This window comes from Enhydra lutris, unplaced genomic scaffold (genome assembly GCF_002288905.1).
Source record: "Enhydra lutris kenyoni isolate GAN:26980312 unplaced genomic scaffold, ASM228890v2 scaffoldscaffold37, whole genome shotgun sequence".
NCBI lineage: Eukaryota > Metazoa > Chordata > Mammalia > Carnivora > Mustelidae > Enhydra > Enhydra lutris.
In genome coordinates this window covers 31,773,177-31,792,373 of record NW_019154121.1, presented here as the reverse complement: position 1 = coordinate 31,792,373, position 19,197 = coordinate 31,773,177, and the positions used below count along the sequence as shown (strand labels likewise).

General features: G+C 44.4%; 1 protein-coding gene across 1 annotated transcript in view; it reads left to right on the top strand.

Annotated features, from left to right (window-relative positions):
• Nucleotides 1–19,197, top strand: part of LOC111154447 (protein tyrosine phosphatase, receptor type N2) — a 650,145-nt gene that overhangs the window by 159,276 nt on the left and 471,672 nt on the right. Inside the window, exon 4 of the mRNA XM_022514054.1 lies at nucleotides 8,519–8,621. Within this exon, the coding sequence (XP_022369762.1) occupies nucleotides 8,519–8,621 (103 nt within the window). The remainder of the gene's footprint in view (nucleotides 1–8,518; nucleotides 8,622–19,197) is intronic.

The following is a 19,197-nucleotide window of genomic DNA, read 5'->3' as shown; positions in this document are numbered from 1 at the left end:
ATCTACCCACCTGCCGCCTTCTCTGTGTCCGTTGCCTCCATCCCCAGATTCATCCTGTTGGAAAACAAACACGGGCCCTGCCCCCAGGCTGGTGTGCTCCCTGCGTCCCCTCCTTTGGGATCGTCTGTTTGCAGTGGGCCGGCCAGTACACCTGGCTGCCAACCTTGACCGTGACCCCTGCACCACTGCCCCCCGGGTATAGCTGATAATCCTGCTTCCGGTCCCGCTTCTGAACACCCGTGAGCCATCCCGTTACCAGTGACTGCGTTGTGGCCTCGTATCCCCCGGGTGGGCTGTGTGTACACCTGTCGCCTTCTGTCGGCTGTCTTCAGCTCGCGTTCACCGAGCAGGAGGATTAAAACAGGAAGCACTGAGAACAGGGCCTGGTCTGGCCAATGGTTAAGGCTCGATAGGTAGATATTAATTTTATAACTTTTGTTACGTTCATTGTTATTTTTGTCATATTTGCAAGACACAGTTGGATGTTTATGTTGAAAGCTTTTATGGCTCCACAGTGAATGCAAAACACCAGCCCTTCTGAGCTGGGATCCAAGGGGTCCTGGGACCACACGCTGTCCCCTGACCCCTCTCCTGCCCCTTCACAGACTCACAGCCTTCCCGGGCCGTGCACTGTTCTTGGGGCCCAGCATGTGACTGCACCACCTTCACGTCTTTCTCACTCTCTCCTGCCCTCTGTTAGACTTCTAGCTGTCCTTCCTGCCCTGGTTCAGAGACCACTTTTCTCTTCGAAGCTTTTCCTAGTTCTCCACCCCAAATGAACCTCTTACCTTCTCTATTCCTGTAACCGTTTGCTTATAAGTTTATAATGTACTCATCACACGCTGACTTGGATCTTAGCTGATTATGTGCCCATCCGGGGCAGCACTAGACTGTGACTGGTAAAGGTCACGGGTCGTGTCCATTCTCAGGTGTCCCGTGCCTGATTGAGAACAGCGGAGTAGGTGATGTATGAGGGAAGTCGCGCAGCATGTGACCTCCTTGGACTGGCTCTTCTCCCTCAGCGCAGTGTTCTGGGGACCCGCCCGGGTTGTGGCGGCGTTGGTAGCTCAGCCCTCAGTCTTGCTGCTGAGGACCACTGCACAGGGGGCCGGGCCGTAGTCTGTTGGACAGGTGCCCCCGGAAGGACCTCTGCCCTGCTTCTAACATTTGTGTGCAAGTGTTTATGTGAACATTAAATGGCAAACAGTTGTTGGTTTGTATGAAGCGTGTTTGTTTAGTTTTTAGGAAACTGCCCACGGTCTTCCAGAACGGCTGCGTCGTTTCACGGTCGCCTGCAAATGCAGAAGTGAGCCGGACGCTCACGCGCTTGCCAGAACTCGGGGTTGCAGCGTTTCTCGCTTAGCCCTCCCCGGGGTGGTGCGGCCTCTCCCTGCGGGTTTCGACTTGCGTTTCCCTGACGGCTGACCGCACTGGACAACCTTTCATGAGCTTGTCATCTGTACATCCTGTTTGAGGGAATGTCCCTCTGTGTCTTTGAGCCTTTCTCTAACTGGACGTTTTTAATCTTTACGTTTGAGAGTTCCACGTTCCAGGCACTGGTCCCTTCTTGGCTGCGTGGCCTTTCCTTGTCTTCCCTGAGAGTGTCGGCGAGGTCCCGTCAGCCATCCCTCTGCGGGTGTTTGGTGCTGAGTCAAAGATGTTTTGCGTAGCCCTAGGTCCCATATATTGTCTTTTGTTTTTGTTCCCAAAATGTTTGTTGTTTTACATTTTACATTTAGATCCACGAGCTACTTGGTTGTTTTTGCGTGTAAATCATGAGACTGATGGTGAAGGTTCTGGTTGTGCTTCTGGCTGTCCAATAGCTCCTGCACATTTGGTGAAAGGCAGGTTTTCAGGCATTAAGTTGCTTCTGCACCTTTGTCAAAACCCACCGGGCACATTTGTATGGGTCTATTTCTGGGGTCTCTTCTGTTCTGTTGACCTGTTTGCTCTGCTGATACTACGCGGTCTTGATTACGGTGCTTATGTCCTAAGACTCGGAACTTGGTAGCCTGGTTTCTCCTGCTTTCTTCCTCTTTGCCCGGTCGTTCCAGCTCCTGCGACTCTACCGTGCGAACGGCTTGTCTGTATCTGCAAACGTCTTGCCGGGATTTTGACAGGAATTGTGTGGGACCCGTACACCAGTCTTCACTGCTGTGTTCAGACCTCTGACTCATGAGTGCGCCATGACTGTCATTCTTTCGGGCTTTGATTTCTCTCATCTACACTGTGTGGTTTTCAGCACACAGGCCCGGCGCATGTCACATTTGCACCTAAGCATTTAATGTCTTGAGGGGCTGTAGATAGTATTTCATTTTAATTTCAGTGTCAGTGTGTTCATAGCTGGTTTATAGAAAAACAACTTATTAATTCTAGAAGCATGTTGAAGATTCATCAGGATTTTCCACATAGAGATCACCTCATCTGGAAATAGATAATTTTGTTTCTTCCTTTCTGATCTGCTTGCCTTTTTTCCTTTATCTTGTCCTATTGCACTGGATAGAGCTTTGAGCTCTGTTGAACAAGAGTGGTGAAGGGGAAACATCCTTGCCTTTTCCGGATCGTAAATGGAAAGCCGGTTTCTCGCCGTTAGCTACGATGTCAAGTGTAGGCTTTCGTGGATGTTCATTATCAAGTTGATGAGTTTCCCCTCAATTCCCATTCTTCTCAGATGTTTTCATCATGAATGGGTGCTGAATGTTTTCAAATACTTTTTCTGCATTGATAAGATCATGTGATTTTTTTCTGGCTTATTACTGTGTTGGATTACTTTGATTTATTTTGGAATTTTGAACCAGCTTTGCTTATCTGGAATAAACCCATGATATAATTGTTTTTACATATCACTGGCTATTATGTACTGATATCTTTCTTAAGAATTTTTATGTCTATATTCATGAAGGATATTGTCCTATAAGTTTCTCTCTCTTTGGTCTTTGTTTTTGGTATTAGGTTAATCTTAGCTACATAAAATTAATTGGGAATTATTTCCTCTTCCATATTCTGGAAGGGATTGCCTACAATTCATGTTCATTCTTCCTTAAATATTTGGTAAAATTCTCCAGTGACATCATCTGGGTCTGTACATTTCTTTTTGGGGAGGTATTAAATTATGAATTCAATTTCCTTAATAGTGATAGGGCTGTGAAATGATCTATTTTATATTGGGTGAGATGTGGTAGTTTGTGTTTTGGGGGGACTTGGTCCAATTCATGGAAGTTGCCACATTTATGTGTATAGACCTGTTTTTTCTCTTATGAGGTCTTGCAGGGTCTGTACTGATATCATCTGTTTTGTTGCTGATACTGGTAATTTGTGACTGCTTTCTTTTTTCCTTTGTCAGTCTTGCTAGAAGTTTGTCAATTTTGCTGATCTTTTTGGGGAACTGGCTTTTGTTTTCACTGACTTCTGTTTTTCTTTTTTCTGATTTCAATGAAACTGATTTCCAGTCTTTATTATTGCCTTCCTTCCACTTTCTTTGAGTTTATTTTGCTCTCCTTTTTCTAGCTTCTTGATATGTACATTTATATGATTGATTTGAGACTTCATTAAAAAATGTGAACATTTAGTGCAAAAAATTTCACTCTTAGCACAACTTTAACTGTATCTCACAAAATTTTCTTGTTGCATTTTCCTTTTCATTCAGTATTTTTCCCTTGGATTTCCTTTGACCCATGGATTATTGAGAAGCTTGTTTAATTTCTACGTGTTTGGAGGTTTTATTATTATAGATATGTTATTAGTTTTTAGTTTACTCCATTGTGACTGAAGAATTCACTTCAGATGATTCTGATTCTTTTAACTTTGCCGTGATTTGTTTCTTTGTCCAGGCGGTCATCTCAGTACATGTTTGTGGGTGCTTGAGAAGAGTGTGTGCTCTGCTCTTCTTGGGAGGAGTGTTCTATAAATGCTGATTAGAGCTGCTGATTGGTGACCGTTTTCTTCCCCAGCTTTGCTGATTTTCTCTTTATTTGTTCAGTTGCTAAAAAAGTGATGTTGAAGTCTCCGACTATAATGGTGGGTTTGTCTGTTTCTCCTTTCAGTTCTGCCAGTTTCTGCTTCACGTATTTGCAGCTCTGTTGTTTGGTGCATATATATTTAGGATTCCTAGGTCTTCTTGGGGATTTGCTCTTTTATCATTATATAGTATCTCTCTGTCCCTGGTAATTTTGTTTGTTTTAATGAGTAATTTATCTGTTATTACTGTAACCACCACTACTTCCTTTGATTGATGCTTGCGTGATAATGTCTTTCTGTAGCATTATATTTGAACTGAGTCTCATATAAGCAACATATAGTTGGATCATGTGCTTTTAATCCACTTAGTCAATGTCTTGTCACTGAGATATTTGGCCCTTTTACATTTAATGTAATTATTGATATGTTATTTTTACCATTTAACTATTTATTTTCTGATCTTTTTTTTCTCTCTTTTCTTTTTTTTGCATTCCTTTAGGGTTATGTAAACAATTTTTTAGAAATCCCTATTGATTTGTCTTACAGGGTTTTGAGTGTATCTCTTGATAGTCTTTTTTAGTGGATGGTCAAGATACCACATTATATATACAGAACTAATCACAGTATATGGTCGTTATTTTACCAGTTAGAGTAGGGTGTAGACAACTTACCTCCCTTTATGGCTCTTCCCCTCTCTTTATTGTAATTATCTTGAATGTTTCCTCTACACACATTTAGAAGTACAACAGACAGTGTTGTCCTGTCTGCCTCAGCAGTCAAACATAATTGACAAGACTCCAGAGAAGGAAAACTAGTCATCTTTACTTTCCACATTCTTTTCTCCTTCCTGATCTTTCAAAGTTCCTTCTTCCATCTTTGCCTTCTGTTTAAATAAATTTGTTTAGGGCACGTTTGCTGTAAGCAGTAGTCTCGTTTTTCTGCTTTTGAGAATGTCCTAATTTCCCTGTCATTCTCGAAAGACTTTTTTTATTAAAGATTTTTATTTCTGTATTTGTCAGGGGGAATGCACAAGCAGGGGGAGTCGCAGGCAGAGGGAGAAACAGGCTCCTCGCTGAGTAAAGAACCCAGTGTGGGACTCGATCCCAGGACCCTGGGATCATGACCTGAGCCAAAGGCAGATGCTTAACTGACTGAGCCCCCTAGGAGTCCCCTTGAAGGATATTTTTGATGGGTATCTGGATTGGTAGATGTTCAGGATTCAGGGCTGGTTCAGGATGGTTCCTTTCTTCCAGCACTTGAAAAATGTGTGATTTCCTTGTGGCCTCTTTGGTTTCTGTTGGAAAATCCTTTGTCATTGGGTTGTGATTCCCTCATAGGTAAGGTGTCATTTTTCTCTGGCTGCTGTCAAGATTTTTTCTTTGCATTTAGTTTTCAGAAGTTTAAGTGTGTGTCTTGGAGGAGATTGGGTTTACCCTGTTCAGGTGCTCAACTTTGTGAATCTTTAGGTTTCTATCTCTTGCCAGAGTTGAGTTTTCAGCCATCATGTTTCCAAATGCCCTTTCAGCCCTGCCTTCCTCGTCTCCCCTTCTGATGATATGGTTGTTAGATCTTTTATCATAGTCCCACACTCCCTGAGGCTCTGTCCATGCTTCCCCTCCCCCCAGACTATTTTCTCTCTGATGTTGGAATTGGGTGATTTCTGTTTTTTTCCTGGTTTATGAGTTTTTCCATCCCTCATCCTCCCATTTAGTGCAGCTACTTGAGCTGCTTCTTTTGGTTACGGTCTTTTTCATTTGTAGTATTTCCATTTTGCTCTTTCTCTGTTTATTTGCTGAGACTTCCTACTCCTTTGCTAAGCCTTCTAGTTTTTCGTTTCTTTCGAGTATGCTCATAGCTGTTCACTGAAACATTTTTATTCAGGCTGCCATACAACCCTTGGCAGGCAATGCTGGCATCTTCCAGCCTTGGTGTTCAGGGCTGCAGACTGAGATCGTCCCAGTTCTGGTGTGACAACTGATTTTCTGTTGAAACCTGAACATTTTAGCCTTCTATCCTGTGACTCTGGATCTCATTTAAGCCTTGTGGTTCCAGCTTTTTCGGACCTGTAGCAGCCACTCCGGCAGACTGGAGTTAGAACAAATTCTCGAGATGTGGTGGTGAGCAGGCAGGCTGGCGGCCAAGCGGTGGGGAAATGTGTGTATGGGGGCGTCTCTCTTGCGAACATGGAGGTGGAAATCCAGGCTCCCCACTAGATTTCTGCTGACATCTGAAGGAAGGGGTCTTGGCCAAACGCTGGGCAGAGTGGATGGGGGAGTTTGAACTCCCCATGTGTTCTCCATGCGGGGTCTGACATGGGGGGTGGGTGTGCCACCCACTCCCTACTTGACTGCTCTGCTGACCCTGGCAGGGTCAGGGGAGGTCAGGGGCCTCATTCTGGTTTCATAAGAGAGGATGCAGGGTCCCCCTTGGTCTTTGTTAGCATGGGCATGGGTGGGCTCTGCTTTTTTTGGTGGCATTTGACGGGAGGAAAGCTGTTACCATCTGAATGTGCTGAGTCAGTCCTTTCCTGGCCCTCTGGCTGGGGACAGGTGACCTCAGGGTTTCACCTGCCCTCGGTGCTCCCAGGTCGCTGCCTCAGTTCCAGTGTGAGGTGCACAGGCCAGAGGACAGCCCCGGGAACCCCGGATGTGTGACTCCTCTGATCCCTGGGAGCAAAGCAGCCTGTGTCCTGTCCTCCCTTGACAGCCTCCCGTGCACATCATCTCCAGGGTTTTCCTTGTGCCTGGTGGGAAGGGGGGAAAGTACCTCTTCTCCATCTTCCTGGAAGCAGGTCTTCTCTTCCCAGGGCTTAGCTTCTCCAAGAGGCCTTCGAGAGGCGTTCAGAGAGGACACCTGATCCCAAGTGTATGTGTTGCTTTGGTTTCTATATCCAAGAGCCCAGTTTCTTCCTGTTCCCAGGAAAGCTTCGAAGCCAGTCTAGGGGCTCAGGGCCCCTCCCAGATGGCCTGTATACGGCACCTTTGTCAGTTGGCCAACTGTTGTGACTGCGTCCTCATGGACCCCAGAATCGACAGAGCTCAGACTTTTCTGCTCTTTAGGTAAAAAATACCATTGATGTTTTATTATTTTAAATTTTATAGATGAAAGTTTTTTTTTTTTACTAGGAACTTCCTTTTGTGCTCTTGATTTTTCTGTTTCCTTATAGGTATTAAGACCCACATCTTCTGGAATGGTGTGTTTAAACTGTGCTTATTTCCAAAATCCGCAGAGCTAGGTACTCTACGCTAACACTGCGACTGTGCTTTTGGCTGAAAAGGCTCCTGGGTCTTCAGCCAGGGGTTGACAGTCACATGAGCACACACTTCATATGGGTGGTTTTTTAGTTGCCTTTGGCAAATGGAAGATTTGTGCTTATTACGAAGTACAGTTAATCCTAAGTGAGGGTAACAGTGACTGTGGGGCGCATCTCCCTGCCGCGACCCATTCTCTAAATGTTATATTCAAGCAGAGTAGCGTAGAACAAATTGCCACAGGAGGCCAGCCTGTTTGGTGACTTTTCCTGTCAGCTTCCCTTTGGGGTATTGCCTTTCGAGTTTTAGAAATGTTCCAACTGTTTGAATTTTGCCATTTGTAAGTGTGAAAAAAAAATTAGATTTGCATTTGAAGAAAATTCAAATGTGTTCACGAAGGCAGCTTATATCAGCTGAGCTCTTCTTTAAATTCCCCAGAACATGTGGTTCTCGCAGCAAGGTCTGGACCCCCTCTCCCACACGCACACACGCACACAAACAGGCACGGAGCCGTCCTGATTTGAAGATTTTGGTAATGTGTTTTTGAACAGGGCATAAAAATATATCACTGTAATTACATGATATTTAGTGATTAGATAATTATGGATAATTGTATGGGGTAGTTCTAAGTGCTAAAGTGTTACCATAAGATCTAAAATGTACAAATTGCATAATAATTATTCTTGGGAGTTATTTGGTAATTCTGAGCATAATTATCATGTGATCTGCAGTGCATGTAATTAATGCATAATCGCATGGATTTTGCCTTCGTAACTACTTCGTTCTTGTTATAAAGCTCTTTGTCATAACATTTGAGGATAAATATAATGTAATTGGCTCCCAGATACAGCACATTAAGCCCCGTGATAATTGCCTTCACAGTAACAATACCCTTATTTCATTACAACTGTGTGGCTCTCCGGCAGGCTAGGGGCCCAGTGGTGGGGGAATGAGCACTCGTCTGGGTCAGGTGACCAGAGCCTTTCCTCGAGAACATCTGCATCCCTCACGGGGTCACCTCCCTCTTCCAAGTGAAATGTGCCCCGGGTGACAGCTCCTAGCGTCCGGCCACGGCACCCCGTGCCTTGTGCTTCTCATCTGGCAAAACGCCCCTCCTGGTTCTGGTCTTGTTTTCTCGGAAGATGGCGACTTGTGTCAAGAGAAGACCTCAGTGACAGCGCAGTGAGGGAGACGCGGGTGGCTGACGGCGCTGAGGGCAGACTTTGAAATAGCAGCAGTTTATCCTGAGACGGAAATAAGGGCTTTAGCTCAGCTTCTGGGTTGATAATGCGGCTCTCCACTTCCCCCAGGCTTCACGTGGCAGGACGACTACACCCAGCGTGTGATGGCCCGGGAGCTCTCGGACCTTCCCCACGCCTACGCACGACATCTGGAAGCCTCCGACACAGCCAGGTAAGCAGACGGCTCTGGCCGCAGCCCAGACCCACCGAGCTGTGTCTGTCTGGACCTGTTGTCCTTGTGGCGTAGATGGTCCGGAGAGTGGGAAAGTGCAGGAGGAGCGGGCGGTGCTGCCCTCTCCCTCGGGTCCTGGCCCGGGTGCACAAGACGCATTGGCATGACCCTCGAGCCGGGTGCTGTCCTCACGACGGACGTCCCCGCGGCCCTTCCCTCCCTTTCCCACGAACGTTGGAAAGCCCTGCCTCTTCAGAGCTTTGGCTGGAAGCAGAAAAGTCAAGATTTCTCATTTCCCAATAAGAATTTATGTTCACTTTAGTGCAAAAATCAGAATTTAGTCATGACGGTTTTCCTATTGCCAAAACATAGCAAGCTCTACTGAGCTGCAACACCTCACTTCATCCCCGCTGCTCACGCTGAGGGGTCCTTAATGCCTGTCCTGGCCTTGGAGGGAAGGGAGTGGAGATGCGGGGAAGGTAGGAAACCTAGTCCCGAAGACAGACCACAGGGAGCCCTGGGGTTGTGTCGCACCTCAGCCATGGTGCTAGATTCTTCAAGGTAGCAGACTGGGGAAAGGAAATTCCGCAAAGGCTTCGGGAAGTTTGGAAGGTCTGGTTTCCCCCCAAGAGAGACTATTCTGAAACTTGGGCTAGAAAAACCTCAGTAACACAAAAACATGAGTATCTGCCTGAAGCTGGTGTTACTCCACTGAGGGAAGCAGCTAAGCCACCAAGAGGCTCATTGCCAAGTGCGAGTGACCACACCTGAGGGACGTGGACACACTGAGAGCACATTCGCCGCGTCAGCCTCCCCGGCAGCCGCACCGAGTTTTCTGGGGGCCGGGGACGCGCTGCCGCTCCGCGGGCCCGGCCTGCCTCCGTCCGGGGCCTCCTGCAGCAGAGGACGTCCGTGCTAGTCGCGAGCGAGTGTGAGACGCTCTGCGAGGAGGAACGACCCAGACCAGAGTCCGGCCGCCTCGCATTTCCGCTTTTGCTCGCACGATTGCGCTCCTGGTACCGGTCTTTCCGCCCGGGCGTTTCCCGGCTGCCCGCGACTCCCTCCAACTGAGGAAGATTTACCGTCACTGCCCGTGAGGCACAGCAGCCCGGGCGAGCCGGAACGCCGGGGTGAGCAGAGAACGGCTCCTCGTGCGGCCCGCAGGGACACCGGAGCGTGGTGACCCCCGGGACCAGCCTTTGCAGGCGAGGGCAGGCCGTTGAACAGACCCCCAGACCACTACCTTCTTACCAGCATCAATACTGTCATTTCTAAAGGTTGCCAGTTTTATTATGAAAAATGATACCTTATCCTTGCTGTTTTTTTAATAAGTGAGATTAAAAATTTAAAAATATTTCTATTTTAGATTGGAATTTTCTTCATATTTTAGATAAGAATTTTTTATGCATGATCTTTGTTCACATGAAAAGTTTTTTTGTTTTTTTCTGTTTTATTTTAGTTTAGAGCCTTTATATTTAAGGCAAGTAAGTTTTCATTTATCCTATTTTGTAGAGAGATTTTCCGGGTCCGTAGCATGGAAGACAGTTGCTGACGGAGACAGTTCTCGTAGCCGTCTCTAGGCGGGAGTTTTAATTTATGTCTTTGACAGGGTTGAGCCTAATTAAACCAGCCATCCCAGCTCCGAAAGCAGAGCCCGTTTGGGGAAGACTTGCTGGGGTGTCCCCAGATTCCTGTCCATCCTACTCCTGGCTCTGCCCCTGAGGGACGGGTGTTCCTCGGACACATGAGTAGGTCCTACTCACGAGTAGGTCGTAGGGTAGCTCACCCTCAGGCTGAGGCTGGCGTTGTCCAGTGGGATTCACCCCGGCTTAGAGGGCAGGGCGGAGGGGGTTAGGATGGCAGTGGGGCCTGGGCAGAGGGTCTGATCCCACAACCCCCTCTCTGCTCTGGCGACTCTCCACGGCGACCCCTGTCGCTCCTCTCAGTCCTGTGCACCCCTGTAATAGTGTCCTGTCGTACACTCAGACCTCCAGACTTCGGTGTTTCCTGTCGGCGCTGCCTGATGGACCATCTTGGCAGGCAGGACGGGGGCCCTTAGCCTGCTGTTGTCCTGGCTTCGTCCCTCCCCGCAGCTGTGGTCATGGTTGGACTGTCATCATGGTTTTCCCTCTTCTCACAAAATTTCTGCAAAACCTTCTTTAGCACTGAAATTATCTGTTTCCTGGTGTACGTATTTTTTATACTCCTCCTTTGAGATATGTCTCCTAACACTCATTGTCTTCCAAGGCTGTTGGCAAAACGTTTTTACTGTGGGAAATTGAGGCATTTGTATTTTTGCGAGAACGATCATCCTTTTCAGAGGGATCTCCAAATTTATTATCTTGGTATGACATTTAGAATTGCATTATAATTTAAAAAACCATTCGATGTACATATGTTTGTCACCTTTGTCTTTTTTTATTATTCTTTTTTATTAATTTCTTTTGCTTTTTAAAAAAATTATTTTTATTAACATATAATGTATTATTAGCCCCAGGGGTACAGGTCTGTGAATCGTCAGGCTTACACACTTCACAGCACTCACCATAGCACATAACTTCCCAAATGTCCATAACCCCACCACCCTCTCCCTCCCTGCCCCCAGCAACCCTCAGTTTGTTTTGTGAGATTAAGAGTCTCTTATGGTTTGTCTCCCTCCTGATCCCATCTTGTTTCATTTATTCCTTTCCTACCCCCCAGAACCCCCACTTTGCCTCTCAACTTCCTCGTATCAGAGAGATCATATGATAATTGTCTTTCTCTGATTGACTTATTTCGCGCAGCATGATACCCTCTAGTTCCATCTACATCTTGCAAATGGCAAGATTTCATTTTTTGATGGCTGCATAGTATTCCATTGTATATATTTACCACATCTTCTTCATCCATTCATGTGTTGTTGGACATCTAGGTTCTTTCCATAGTTTGGCTATTGTGGACATCGCTGCTATAAACATTCAGGTGCACATGCCCCTTTGGATCACTACATTTGTATCTTTAGGGTAAATACCCAGTAGTGTGATTGCTGGGTCGTAGGGTAGCTCCATTTTCAACTTTTTGGGGAACCTCCATGCTGTTTTCCAGAGTGGCTGCACCAGCTTGCATTCCCACCAACAGTGTAGGAGGTTCCCCTTTCTCCACATCCTCGCCAGCATCTATCATTTCCTGACTTGTTAATTTTAGCCATTCTGACTGGAGTGAGGTGGTATCTCACTGTGGTTTTGATTTGTATTTCCCTGATGCTGAGTGATGTTGAGGACTTATTCATGTGTCTGTTGGCCATCTGGATGTCTTCTTTGAGAAATGTCTGTCCACGTCTTCTGACTATTTCTTGATTGGATTATTTGTTGTTTGGGTGTTGAGTTTGCTAAGTTCTTTATAGATTTTGGATACTAGCCCTTCATCTTATATGTCATTTGCAAATATCTTCTCCCATTCTGTTGGTTGTCATTTGGTTTTGTTGACTATTTCCTTTGCTGTGCAAAAGCTTTTGATGTCAATGAAGTCCCAATAGTTCATTTTTGTCCTTGCTTCCCTTGCCTTTGGCAATGTTTCTAGGAAGAAGTTGCTGCGGGTGAGGTCAAAGAGGTCGCTGCCTGTGTTCTCCTCAAGAATTCTGGTGGATTCCTGTCTCACACTGAGGTCTTTCATCCATTTTGAGTCTATTCTTGTGTGTGGTATAAGGAAACGTTCCAGTTTTGTTCTTCTGCATGTGGCTGTCCCATGTTCCCAACACTGTTTGTTGAAGAGACTGTCTTTTTTCCATGAACATTCTTTCCTGCTTTGTTGAAGATTAGTTGACCATGGAGTTGAGGGTCCACTTCTGGGCTCTCTATTCTGTTCTATTGATCTGTGTGTCTGTTTTCTGCCAGTACCATACTGTCTTGATGATTACAGCTTTGTAGTAGAGGTTGAAGTCTGGAATTGTGATGCCACCAACTTTGGCTATCTTTTTCAACCTTCCCTTGGCAATTTGGGGTCTTTTCTGTTTCCATATAAATTTTAGGATTATTTGTTCCATTTCTTTGAAAAAAATTCATGGTATTTTGATAGGGATTGCATTAAATGTGTAGATTGCTTTAGGTAGCATAGACATTTTCACAATACTTGTTCTTCCAATCTGTGAGCGTGGAACATTTTTCTGTTTCTTTGTGTCTTCCTCAATTTCTTTCATGAGTACTTTTTAGTTTTCTGAGTACAGATTCTTTGCCTCTTTGGTTAGGTTTATTCCTAGGTATCTTATGGTTGTAGATGCAATTGTAAATGGGATTGACTCCTTAATTTCTCTTTCTTCTGTCTTGTTGTTGGTGTATAGAAATGTAACTGATTTCTGTGCATTGATTTTATATCCTGACACTTTACTGAATTCCTGTACAAGTTCTAGCAGATTTGGAGTAGAGTCTTCGGGTTTTCCACATAAAGTATCATATCATCTGCGAAGAGTGAGAGTTTGACTTCTTTACCAATTTGGATGCCTTTAATTTCTTTTTGTTGTCTGATTGCTGAGGCTAGGACTTCTAGTACTATGTTGAATAGCAGTGCTGATGGTGGACAGCCCTGCCGTGTTCCTGATCTCAGCGGAAAAGCTCTAGTTTTTCTCCATTGAGAATGATATTTGTGGTGGGTTTTTCACAGATGGCTTTGATGATATTGAGGTGTGTACCCTCTATCCCTACACTTTGAAGAGTTTTGATCAAGAAAGGATGCTGTACTTTGTCAAATGCTTTTTCAGCATCTATTGAGAGTATCATATGGTTCTTATTCTTTTATTAATGTATCACATTGATTGATTTGCAGATGTTGAACCAACCTTGCAGCCCAGGTTTTGGGATCAAGGTAATGCTGGCTTCATAAAATGAGTTTGGAAGTTTTCTTTCCATTTCTATTTTTGGAACAGTTTCAGGAGAATAGGTGTTAATTCTTTAAATGTTTAGTAGAATTCCCTTGGGAAGCCGTCTGGCTCTGGGCTCTTGTATTTTGGGAAATTTTTGATGACTGCTTCAATCTCCATACTGGTTATGGGTCTGTTCAGGTTTTCTGTTTCTTCCTGGTTCAGTTTTGGTAGTTTATGTGTCTCTAGGAATGCATCCATTTCTTCCAGATTGTCAAATTGGCTGGCGTATAGTTGCTCATAATATGTTCTTATAATTATTTGTATTTCTTTGGTGTTGGTCGTGACCTTTCCTCTTTTGTTCATTATTTTATTTATTTGGGTCCTTTCTCTTTTCTTTTTGATAAGTCTGGCCAGGGGTTTATCAGTCTTATTAATTCTTTCAAGGAACCTGCTCCTGGTTTTGTTGATTTGTTCTACGGTTCTTTTGGTTTCTCTTTCATTGATTTCTGCTCTGATTTTTATGATTTCTCTTCTCCTTCTGGGTTTAAGTGTTATTGCTGTTCTTTCTCCATCTCCTTTAGGTGTAGGGTTAGGTTTGTGTACTTGAGACCTTTCTTGTTTCTTGAGAAAGGTTTGTATGGCTATATACTTTCCTCCCAGGACTGCCTTTGCTGTGTGCCACAGATTTTGAACCGTTGTATTTTCATTTTCATTTGTTTCCATGAATTTTTTCAATTCTTCTTTAATTTCCTGGTTGACCCATTCATTCTTTAGTAGGATAGGATGCTCTTTAGCCTCCATGTATTTGAGTTCTTTCCAACTTTCCTCTTGTGATTGAGTTCTAGCTTCAGAGCATTGTGGTCTGAAGATATTCAGGGAATGATCCCAGTCTTTTGGTACTGGTTGAGATCTGCTTTGTGACCCAGGATGTGATCTATTCTGGAGAATGTTCTATGTGCACTAGAGAAGAATGTGTATTCTGCTGCTTTGGGATGGAATGTTCTGAATATATCTGTGATGTCCATCTGGTCCAGTGTGTCATTTACAGCCTTTATTTTCTTGTTGATTTTTGCTTGGATGATCTGTCCATTTCAGTGAGGGGAGTGTTAAAGTCCCCTACTATTATTATATTATTGTCGATGTGTTTCTTTGATTTTGTCATTAATTGGTTTATATAGTTGGCTGCTCGCATGTTAGGGGCATAGATTCTTAAAATTGTTAGATTTTATTGGACAGACCCTTTGAGTCTTGACCCTTGAGTCCTTCCTCATCTCTTATTATAGTCTTTGGCTTAAAATCTAATTTGTCTGATATAAGGATTGCCACCCCAGCTTTCTTTTGATGTCCATTAGCGTGGTAAATTGTTTTCCACCCAGTCACTTTAAATCTGGAGGTGTCTTTGGGTCTAAAATGAGTTTCTTGTAGACAGCATATGGATAGGGTTTGTTTTTTTATCCGTTCTGAAACCCTGTGTCTTTTGATTGGGGCATTTAGCCCATTTACATTCAGGGTAACTATTGAAAGATAGGAATTTAGTGCCGTTGTATTGCCTGTAAGGTGACTATTACTGTATATTGTCTCTGTTCCTCTCTGGTCTAGTACTTTTAGACTCTCTCTTTGCTTAGAGGACCCCTTTCAATATTTCCTCTAGAGCTGGTTTGGTGTTTGCAAATTCTTTTACTTTTTGTTTGTCCTGGAAGCTGTTTATCTCTCCTTCTATTTTCTAGTTTATGTGTCTCTAGGAATGCATCCATTTCTTCCAGATTGTCAAATTGGATAGCCTAGCTGGATATAGTATTCTTGGCTACATATTTTTTTCATTTAGTGCTCTGAATATATCATGCCAGTTCTTTCTGGCCTGCCAGGTCTCTGTGGATAGGTCTGCTGCCAGTCTAATATTTCTACCATTGTATGTTACAGACTAATTCCTGAGCTGCTTTCAGGATTTTGTCTGTCACTAAGACTAGTAAGTTTTACTATTAGATGATGGGGGTGTGGACCTATTTTTATTGATTTTGAGGAGGGTTCTCTGTGCCTCCTGGATTTTGACGCGTGTTCCCTTTGCCATACTAGGGAAATTCTCTATTATAATTTGCTCCAATATACCTTCTGCCCCCTTCTCTCTTTCTTCTTCTTCTGGAATCCGAATTATTTCAATATTGTTTTGTCTTATGGTATCACTTATCTCTCAAATTCTCCCCTCATGGTCCAGTAATTGTTTGTCTGTCTTTTGCTCAGCTTCTTTATTCTCCATTATTTGGTCTTCTATATCACTGATTCTCTCTTCTGTCTCATTTATCCTCGCAGTAAGAGCCCCCATTCTTGATTGCACCTCATTAATGCCTTTTTTGATTTCAGCTTGGTTAGATTTTAGTTCTTTTATTTCTCCAGGAAGGAATTTTATTTCTCCAGACAATGTTTCTCCACTATCTTCCATGCCTTTTTCAAGCCCAGCTAGCACCTTGAGAATCGTCGTTCTGAACTCTAGATCTGACGTATTACCAATGTCTATATTGATTAGGTCTCTGGCCATTGGTACTGCCTCTTGTTCTTTGTGTGTGTGTGTGTGGTGAGTTTTTCCACCTTGTCATCTTATCCAGATAAGAATATATGAACAATAATAAAATACTAAAATGGTGCAAAGACCCTTTGGGTGTATTTTGGTCTCTTAGAAGAAACTACCTCCCAAAATTTTAAAGAAAGAAAAACATATATATAGAAAAATAAGGGTAAACGCGATGAAGGGATGGAATGTGACTGTAAAAATGAAAATTAAAAAAAATTCTAAAAAAGAAATTGATAAGTTGGTTGGAAAAAGAAAGAATTAAAAAAAAGAGGAGAGAATATGCTCAGGCTGGATACTAGATCAAAGCTCTGTGCTAGATTTAGGGTATATTTTGATCTATTAGAAGAAGTTATATCCCAGAAACTTTTAGAAAAAAAACCCCTATATGAATACAAAAAAAAGGTTAAATACAATGAAGGATAAAATAGGACTATAATAATGATGGTTTAAAAAGATTTTTTTTAAAGATTTTATTTATTTATTTGAGAGAGAGACAGTGAGAGAGAGCATGAGCGAGGAGAAGGTCAGAGGGAGAAGCAGACTCCCCATGGAGCTGGGAGCGCGATGTGGGACTCGATCCCGGGACCCCGGGATCATGACCTGAGCCAAAGGCAGTCGTCCAACCAACTGAGCCACCCAGGCATCCCTAAAAAGATTTTTTTAAGAAAGGTATTGTTAAGATAAAATAGTTAAAAAAAGTTAAAAGAGGAAAGAGGAAAAGTTAAAAAAATTAGAATAAGAGAAAATAAAATTAAAAAATTTAATTTAACTTGCAAGACTAAAGGATCATGGGGAGAAAGCCATGAATTCCATGCATTGTTTTCCCCTGGCTCTGGAGTTCTTCAGTTCTCTTTGATCGATGACTTGGTCTTGGCTGAATGTTCTTGATGATCTTCTGGGGGAGGGGCCTCCTGTGGTGATTTTCAAATGTCTTTGCCCGAAGTGGAACTGCACCACCCTTGCCAGGGGTCGGGCTAAGCAATCTGCTCTGGTTCGCTCTGGGGAGTTTTTGTTCCCTGAACGCTCTCCGTAGAAAGTGGTTGATTTTCGGTTCCTAGAGTTGCTGCTCTTCTCCCCAATCTCCTCCTGACTTTGTAGGTGTTCAGAGTGGTTTGATAACTCGCTGACCTCCTACGACCTGATGTCATCTCAGTCCACTCCTCCTCCATCATCTTGCCTCTCTCCACCTTTGTCATTTTCAATGTCTGTATTTATTTTTAAGTGAGGCACTACTCACTTTTATTTTTAAGCTTTAAGTGGAATTTAGTGATTCATCAGTTGCACACAACACCCAGGGCTCATTCCTCGCTCATTCCTCGCGTGCCCTCCCTCATACCCGTCACCCAGTTTCCCCATCCCCCACCCAGCTTCCCTCCAGCGACCCTCAGTTTGTGTGCCCTATTTTTACCATGTTTTTTTTAATTAATTATCTTTGGACTTCTTATTTCTACTATCCTTATACCTGTTGTTTTTTAGTTTTTTTGGACCTATTGTTTTTGTTTTTGTTTTTTTAAAGATTTCATTATTTATTTGAGAGAGAGACAGAGAGCATACAGGAGGAGGGTGGAGGGGCAGAGGCAGATTCAGGCCCCCCGCTGAGCAGGGAGTCCGATGCGGGACTCAATCCCAGGACCCTGAGATCATGACCTGAGCTGAAGGCAGACACTTCACGGACTGAGCCACCCAGCACTTTGGACCTATTGTTTTTTAGGTAAACCTACTTGAACATTTTGTTCACCTTTTTATTTATTCATTTTTTACATATATTACATTTTGACTTGTTGAAATTTCTCAGACAGAAACTGTTTCTGCAAATTTTCCTTTTGTTGTGAATATATTTTGCTTTAAACCCTTGAAGGCTCAGACATGGGACATGTAAGGTTTGCTGGTGACAGCTGTATCCACGGTCACTTCCAGAGGGTGCCTTGGTTGCCTTAATGCTTTTTGTCTTGGATTCCATTTTTCTAAAATTAGTACTGTCATTCCCGTTTTCTCTCTTAATTTGTTGCCTAATGAATCTGGTCGTCCTTTAAAATTCACCCCTTGGACTCTCTCTATTTTCTGTGCCGCTTTCCTGAGCCATGTCTACACAGCTTTCCTGAGCCATGTCTATACAGCTTTCCTGAGTCATGTCTACACAGCTTTCCTGAGCAGGCTCGGGCCACTCAGTGAGGCCCGGGTGTCTCTTGCCCCTGGAATGTGACTGTCCGACGTTCTGACGCTTCTGCCTTCCGTCCCCCGGCGCTGGTCCAGGTGCTGCTTCTGGCCCGGAGAATGCCAGCACCTAACACGTGCCTTTCACGAGGTTGACATTGTGGAGTCAGTGAAGGAAGGACAGAATGAATGACCTGCTGTTGCTTTGAATTATTACGTGAGCAGCCACGCCAGCCGAGAACCCTTCCTCTGCTCCGTCAGTCCACAGGGAATGCATTCCGCATACTGGTCTCTAGAGCATTCTGTTCTTGATGGACTCGTGCGGACCCACACCTGGCTGGAGATACACTTGGCGTGCTTCACGCAGGACAGCTGACCTGTACAGAAATTAACCGGCCTGGATGAAGTTAGGATTGTGCGGGATGCCTGGCCCCACTCTGCTCCTGACCAGAGTGAGCACCGTGTGTGAAAGCAGCAGGGTGGCCCCGCACTGATCACAGATCCCAAATGTGAGGAACAGAGGGAAGCGGGAGGGGTCCCTGAGAGCCGAAGTCTGCCGTTTGCCGATGCTCTGAGAGCAGGAGGCCAGCAGTGCGTCCGGGATTCCCGCCAGTTCTCAGGGGACTGTGCCCGGGAGCATCGCATCAGGTGTCTTTGAAGGGTGTATGTGGAGAGTCAACTGTTGTCCAGGGCGGTTCCCGTTCCTGGGAGAGGAGTGAGACCCGGTTCACTGTGTGCTCTGTAAAGCTGGTCTTCCTAGTCGGGGTTGTTTTCTTTAGCAAACTGGGGCCTCTCATGTTGTCTGGAGCCAGAAAATCAGTCACGCGACTGGAAAAGGGAGCAGTGAAGTCCGACACGTAAAACAGTTTTAGTGTTTTTGAGGTGGAAAATACGTACTTACCAGGTTTTGACCTACTTCAAGCAGAACGACAGGTGAAAGCCCATTTGCAAGTTAACTGGTCCAGGACCGCCCAGTGAAGTGAGAGCCGTGCCAGTCCCTCCAACACCTTACAGCGTCGCAA